The sequence below is a fragment of the Lathyrus oleraceus genome, chromosome 6 (genome assembly GCF_024323335.1).
Source record: "Lathyrus oleraceus cultivar Zhongwan6 chromosome 6, CAAS_Psat_ZW6_1.0, whole genome shotgun sequence".
NCBI classification, from domain to species: Eukaryota; Viridiplantae; Streptophyta; class Magnoliopsida; order Fabales; family Fabaceae; genus Lathyrus; species Lathyrus oleraceus.
Window position 1 is genome coordinate 443,726,177 of NC_066584.1, and position 7,919 is coordinate 443,734,095.

At 33.3% G+C, this 7,919-nt stretch overlaps 1 protein-coding gene across 3 annotated transcripts; it reads right to left on the reverse strand.

Annotated features, from left to right (window-relative positions):
• Positions 1 to 403: 403 nt before the first annotated feature.
• LOC127092424 (protein TIFY 4B) lies at positions 404 to 5,696 on the reverse strand. 3 transcript variants are annotated; one of them, XM_051031291.1, is made up of 9 exons: positions 5,401 to 5,696; positions 4,954 to 5,102; positions 4,733 to 4,860; positions 3,471 to 3,558; positions 3,217 to 3,376; positions 2,555 to 2,614; positions 1,792 to 1,849; positions 1,467 to 1,675; positions 404 to 795 (listed from the first exon to the last, which is right to left on the reverse strand). In XM_051031291.1, the coding sequence occupies exons 1-9, from the start codon at positions 5,516 to 5,518 to the stop codon at positions 779 to 781; spliced, it is 987 nt and encodes a 328-aa protein (XP_050887248.1). In that variant the 5' UTR covers positions 5,519 to 5,696; the 3' UTR covers positions 404 to 778. The 3 variants fall into 3 exon arrangements, with proteins under 3 accessions (XP_050887248.1, XP_050887247.1, XP_050887249.1); XM_051031290.1 differs by having other exon boundaries at positions 1,792 to 1,855; positions 5,401 to 5,694; XM_051031292.1 differs by lacking the exon at positions 1,792 to 1,849 and having other exon boundaries at positions 1,467 to 1,604.
• Positions 5,697 to 7,919: the final 2,223 nt, after the last annotated feature.

Consider the following 7,919-nt stretch of genomic DNA (forward strand, 5'->3'; position numbering starts at 1 on the left):
ATTTTATGTGTAGCATTTCTTTTTCAGACTAGCTTAACAAAGCTTTACACATTTGTTCTACCAAAAAAAGCACCAACATCAATCAATGGTAGTGCTGAAGTCATTCAGAATCAAAATGAGCAACACTATCACTGACTAAAGCATTTTCTCACTATTTATATAGTACTGTCATAAATAACATTTTCAATCTCTAACAGTAGTAATTACTCGCACCAAATGAACTGTAACATCAAGTCCCAGAACCTGCACTCTGCAGATGACTATAACTACCACTCATAACTTGGATTGATCCCACAAGAACAGTAACACCATGGTAATTCTTCTTCCTTTACGACGTCTACTAGGTAAATTAGAAAAAATGGCGGGAACAAAATAATAAAACAACAGAAGAGTAAGAGTCCAGTTTAGGTTGCACAAAAACTATTAACAATTAACAAGAGGAAGCAGCAGTGAATTTATATTACATATCACATATTCCGTGGAAAATGGCTGCTCCTTACTCTACATTTAACTAACTCGAAAAACCTGAAGTTACAGAAACAAGAAATTCCCGGATGATGATGACGTGAAACTAGATGACTGTTATTACAAAATTGATCAGGTCGGCGGGATGCTAGACTATCCTAAACATAATAAATTTTCCCAGCAGTTAAAGCTACTAAAACTTGACCACTCTAGTCTCCCAGAAGCTACGGACTCTTCTCTTCAGTTATACACCCACAGCTCTCTTCAAACATCTACAAGTTCCATATCTGCGCAATCTATCTAGTCTCGAGTTTTAGCATTCTTGAACATCTACAAGTTACATAAACACATGACAGAAAATATTGAGCTATATTTTGGTAATTTGGCATAAACGCTGGTGCTTCATCAATTATTGGTTTACCCTTTAGTAGTTAATCAGCATCACAAATATTACCCTATGTAAACTTGTAGCTACTTAAAACAGTAAAAAATTTGCTAATTAAGTTATATATGAGCACTGCAAACTAAGATCGATTCTACTTTGCTGCTTGTCATATGAGTAGATATCTTCTAAATTCCTAAAACAAATGGAGAATTAGATTACTGTGGCTTTGGGCATATAAATAACCTTATTGTGTCACCAAATTTAGAAATGAGTTATCTTAAAATTTTAGTCGGACCTAACTCAACTCTTACAAAATCGGCTTGTAAAGTTAAGACTACTTACCACTTTTAAACACGTTTTCAGGTCATATCTCTTCCAATATGGGACTTTTCAACAATATTTATACAACATGAACCATAGTCATCATTTCCTTCGAGAAATGGAGAGGATCTCGATTCTCGACCCTAATTAGATGGTTTACAATTCTCACATTACCCTAAATATCAATACAGCCAGCAGGATAGCTGATTTATTTATCATCTATGAAAATTCTCTGATTAATACACTTCAAGAGGTTTATTGTCTCTTTCCTGTTGAAATAAAGATTGTGACTGACCTTTATCATTCAGATCAATAGGAAGGGCAACTTTTGGCTGGTTGTCAGCTGAGCCACTGGAAACTAGAGGCAGTCTAGTCTGCGGTGGAGAGTCAGTGCTACTACGGCTTGAGTTCCCATTTGAGGCGTGGACCTTCACTGGAAGATTCAAATACATCTCAAAGTTAGATGAAGTTATGCCAGTCAGTTTCTTTCCCTTCGGTCTTCCCCTAAAAAGGCAGAGTAATGAAATAATTCAGCGGGTTTTCATTAAAACTAAAAAAGTGGTAACGTGGGGGATGGAATTGATGTCAAAAAACAGATGACAGTTTAGTACTGCAGATACCTGTCCTTTCGCTTTTCAAGATATCGCTGCAGCGACACTTTTCTGCTTGCCTGACCCTCTACATCTTTTATAAAACAAATAAATGAAACTGATACTTAGGTTCTCATGATTTGAGGTATGGAAGCTTGATATAAAGCTTTAAGTTTAAAAAGAAATCACTCTCTGTAGATCTTAGAAATTCTTGTAACTTAAGTTCAATATTATTCTACCATGTGAGTGCATGGACATGTGTGATGTGCCGTTATAAGTTACATATCACTTATTTTATGTTCTACCAATTTAATACATCAAAAGGCTTCCTCTTATACACTACTATACTACTATAGTTCATCATAAGAAAACCAACAAGATTTCTTCATATTTCATTGCTTCCCGAATTACAAAGAACAAGTTCATTTAGCCGGGAAATATATGGATCAAATTGTGTATTTTACTGTGTTTTATCGATGACAAATCTTAAGTCAAGTAGGTGAATTTTGCATTTCTTAATTCTTAAAATCATTACAGCATGACTTGGGATGCCAAGGAAGAAACAAATAAAGGCCTCCAAAAACAAGCCAAATCAAAAGAAAGGACATGGGCAAGACATATTAAAAGAAGTTCAATAAAGGAAGCTCCAAATTCATTTAGTATTCCATGAATAATTTTCATTTAGTGGTCCATTAATAATTTTCTACTCGAAACTTTCTGTAAATCTGCCAAAAGAGAACAGAAGATAAAGTTCTAGCAGACTGCAAAAATTTAAACACTTAATTGTCCCTACCAGCATCTCGAGGTGTGCTCCCTTTCTCCCTGTATTGCAGAGGATATTCCACCATCTTATCTGTAAAACCAAATTCGTAACACCAATTACTAAGTTAAACATCTTAAGTTCCTATCTGACGAGTGTTATCGTGATTTTAACTAACAGCTTTGATTCAAAGATCTCAAGTCCTAACTTATAAATGTTACCCTGACTTTAAACAAGTCAAGGATGTTAAGCTTGTTCATCTTCTAGAAAGAAGGACTAAAAAGCTTTAATTAAAAATGGGGGAGCTTGTCATCTTCTAGACACAAGAATTCAGGCGATTTAATTCAAAAATCAGCATTCATAGTAAATTTGTTCTTGACAATCATAACAATGTCTGCACATACAATGATTTTTGCACTTGCACAGAAAAGGGTCGAATAAATGTATGAAAGACTGATAGAACATGGCATACAAACTTGTATGATATATCATGTATCGAGTAATAAAATGAATGGTATCTAAGCTAAAATAAGGCTATAATAATTTTTGCAAGTGCTTATCGTATAAAATAACGAATTTGTCGATGATCCGGATAATTACGCACTGAACATTGAAAACAGTGATTGCTGCCCACATTAGAGTACTAGCACTTCAAAGCAAAATTAAGCATATTTTTCTACCCGATTGCTACCTACCTGTTTGAGAAACTTGAAGAATTGCTGTGTTAGTGGGGAAGAGGACATCCTTATCAATCGGTATGTTGCAAGAAGAAGCCCAAACTGCTGCATTTTTATTTAAAGGATTGTCTTGAGGAAACGGGGACGGACTTGCAGCAAGTTGCATGATTGACTGTGCCTGCAAATTCAGATAAAAATACGGTTACATTAGAAGGTGAAATTTTATTGATGTATGGCAAGATATTCATGCAAGAGGACACGTCTTTACTTACCTTATCCGGTGAGACTCCATCATAGACATTCACCTTACCACAGTAGAAAATTGTCATTTGCCCAAATGACCCACTAGGTGCGCACCCTCTGTACCCACATCAAATTTTCAAGCAATGTTAAGAACATGGATGGTAATATATATGTAAAACACACACTAGCTTTCCTTCGATTATATTTTGCACAAATTTATTGAATTTAAATTATTTGGCATTTTACGTAACTGAATCACTAAAGCGTTTATATACCAAAAGTTCTATACATTTCACCACCGCCCGTTCAGACTTTTGTTTACATAGAATGGCATGAATGCAGTTTTAGTTTAAGGGAATCGAAATGTTTTAAAATTTTAATAAATGTAGAACAGCTAATTACAGCACTGACGCGCAATTCTTTTTTCAGGAGGTCATGATTACTACCTATTGGAACTGAAAAAAACATTTCCTTGAGATTCCACATTATAAAAACATATGGTTTGCTACCACATTCATTGTTGAAGTCATGGGCCTATTGGTTATCCACCATTCAAACATACATTCAAACAAGTATGGATACTAAGAAACAAGCCACGATATAAAAAACACAAAGTCATGATAGAATTGTTCCTCTGACTTATTCTTCGTCCTTGAATATTCGAAATGACTATGCTAAACCTAAAATAATCATTGTAAATTAAGCAGAATAAGATTGTTAGTACTACTACTTTGATGGCACTAAAATCTAACCACAACATTGTACGTACAAGTTCATCCACCAAAAAGAAAACCAAAAAAACAACTAAACATGAGATAGTAAAAAAGAAGGCAAAAGCAAACAAATGCAGAATAACAATGATATTGAAGTTATAGATATGTATCCCATCTAATAAATATATATCTCAAGAAATATATCAAACAACTTTATTCTACATGTCCATAAACTGCAGGCACACACAATCTGTTTATAAAAGATCACCCAAAAACACCTACTTTCAAGACCACTCTACTAACAACTTCACCTTCCCTTTCAACAATCACATTCATCAGATACCAAAAATCTATTGTCTGTATCATCATCTCCCACTTCACCTAAAGCTACAAACAATGTGCCAATTTTCCAAACTAATGCCTAAACAAAGTTTACCTATGTAAACAAGTCATTAAATAAATAAGAAAACTTAACTTTAATGTTTTCAACCATCCAAATCATATTCTTTTTTCCCAAAAAGTAACAAAAGCCAGAACCCAAAACACAAAAAAAAAAAGAGAAAAAATGAAGAACAGACCCGGCAGGGGCATCATTTGTCTCGGTAGGTTTTTCTGCAGCAGGTGAAATGGATTTCTGAACATCTTCCACGGCCCGTACACCGATCTCGCGATTCGGACTCTTCACCGGAGCTTCACTCAAATTCCCCTACATTCAACAATTAACAACAATTAAACTTCACAACCAAACACAAGAGAGCGTGAGTGTGAGTGTGAGTGTGAGAGAGAGATAGAAACTGACTTGAGGAGGTTGAGGGTGGTGGTGATGATGGCGGTGTATGGCGGAGGAAACGGGTGCAGGAGAATCATCGTCGGTAGGTTCAAGAAGCGCTTTGAGAGAAATAACCTGTTGGATCGCCTGAGATTTGTTCCAGGAAGGCCTGCGCATCCCTGTACGAACACGTGTCTTCTTCTTCACTCATTTTTTTCTTTTTTTTTAATTATTTCCAAATCAAATAAAAAAAATCCGCATCCGATTAATTAATTAATATTAAATATAGAAAGAGAGAAGCATTGGGTTGAATAAAAAAAATGGAAGCTCTCAGTTACCGGAAATCATGGAGCAGGAGAGGATAAAATCCAAAAAATAATTTATTAATAATTTATTTATATTAAAAAAATGGAAAGAGAGAGAAAAATAGAAAGAGAAAGAAAAATTGAAAGAGAAAGAAGAAGAAGAAGAAAGGACCTTTATCTTTGAGGAATCTGCGACAGTCTTCGCGAGTGAGTTGCGAAATGTCATCTTCGGTGAGCTGGTTAAGAGGTTTATCGAGGATGGATCGGATGACGGTGGCTCCGGCGTTCATCGGTTCCGATTCCGACAAGAACGAGTGAGTGGGACCATGTACGAGTTGAGAATTTATGAGAGAGGAGAGGGGTGTGAGGAAGTGTTGTAGTGAGTGATGAGTGAGGGAGGGAGGGGTGAAGAAGTGAAGGGGGTGTGAAGTGTACTGTTCGCAGTAGGGTCTTTGGGGGGAAAAGAAAATGGGAAGGGTAGGGGGTGGTTTTTTTAGGACTTGTGATGAACCCTAAGCTGCCACGTATGATTTTCTCTTTGTTATTAGGGCTTAATCTCTTTTTTTATTATTATTTTTACTACATGGGAGTTTGTATCACTTTGTGTAATTAGCACTACATGATTTGAAGAGAGTGCTACTATTAGGGTTCTTGGTTAGTAAAATGGATCCGGAATGGATTGTATATTTAAAATCAAAATTAATCAATCTAGTAATTAGTTGTTCATTTAATGTTTTCCATTGTATATTTAAAATCAAAATTAATCAATCTAGTAATTAGTTGTTCATTTAATGTTTTCCAGGAGTGATAAATATTTATTTAAGGGTGTCCAAGTGGCACATGTTAAGAAACGCACAAATAAAAGAATTATTTTAAATATATATATATATATATATATATATATATATATATATATATATATATATTATATATATATATATAATATATATATATATATATATATATATATATATATATATATATATATATATATATATATATATATATATAATATATATATATATATATATATATATATATATATATATATTAATCGTAAATTTCTAATAAATTCAATACATAATTTTTAAGAATTTGTTTCTATATTTATTTCTTAACTGGTATCTTTGAGGCACAAGTTAGTATTATCCTTTTTTTTTTTTTTTATAAAATTTGTCTCGCATAGCATGGTCATGGATACAACTATTTGTTTTATTTTAAAGGTAATTAAATTAAATAAATTAGTATGGTTAATTTTTAAAAGATTTTTTTATTGTTTTCCTTCTTTCTTCAACTTTAATTTTTTTTTCCTTCACCACTAAAGAATAATGGTTTTAAAGTCAATTTTTTTATTCAAAAACACTCTTTTAAATATTTTTTTTTCTTTTCATTCAAATAAGTGATGTTGAGTTAGTTGTCGTCTTATAGCGGTATTATTTTGTTTTTTCGTTTTGGTGCGATGGATGTTTGATTTAGATTGACATATTAGTTTCGACTCAGTGCATATTCAATCAATGATTTGGACGTCATCAACACTGCAGACTCAGAGACATGGGTATTCCGAGCATTTCAATTTCGTCATATTTGTAGGTTCTGTCACGTTTGTATACATTTTACTGTTATATGTTATTAATGTGGACATTGTGAGACTGTTCATAGATTCATCATTTTTAGTTTATAGCAATTTTGAATTTGTATTATTTGATGTATTCTATCAATTTGAATGAATGTTGTTTTTATTCAAAAAAAATCAAATAATTTAGGAAGAGAAGTCGATAAAAGATATTATCTCTTTAGAGGAAGTTGAATGTAAAAAATAGATGTACAATATTTTAAATTAGTTTGATTGCAGAATCTAAAATCATACGGAATAAATCAATCATAAACAACTATCTTATATAGGATGTCACACAAACTCTACATTCAACTTGCTCTGTAACACTTACTAAAATAAAATATTTAATTCGAAATACTTGTCGTCACATGTCCGCCTTTACTTAGACTCGTCACAGCGGAATTAATCATTAAAAACAACTACACAATCAAATAAATATATTTTTTATTTAAAATTAAACTCAATCGGGGAAATATGTCTTCAACATCAAAGTAACTCAAAATTAAGAGTTATAACATTTAATCTCTCAACAATAACTCAGAATAAAACAAAATATAACGTTCGTCTGTCCAGTGTTACAAATCAGAGCAACATAATCTAAAGTGCATAAAACTAGAAAGGAAGAATAGCCTCAACGTCATCCTTCAGCTATAAAACAACTACTCATCTACATGTTTGCCTGTATCCCAAGAAGGAGCGCAAAACACCAAGACAAACACAAAGGGGTGAGAATACGCTTAAAATATATAATGGTGCAAAAGAATGTGGGGGTAGCCTAAAGGAAAACATCAATTTTCATACATTTCAATTACATAAATCACTATAATACTTACTCGACAACACCCAAAACAACTCATTTGCATAACCTTTATGCAATGCAATACAACACCGACTCAACTCAAGCATGTGATACCAACTCAGCAAAGGTTTTTCATACAAACCAGGTTTCAACATCTGAACCCCGAGCCCCCTGATATGAGCTCGGGACGAATTATTAATCCCAACATCTAAACTTGTGACTTGCCTCTTTCACGACAACAATAACATATGACCCATGTACAATATAATGCATAACC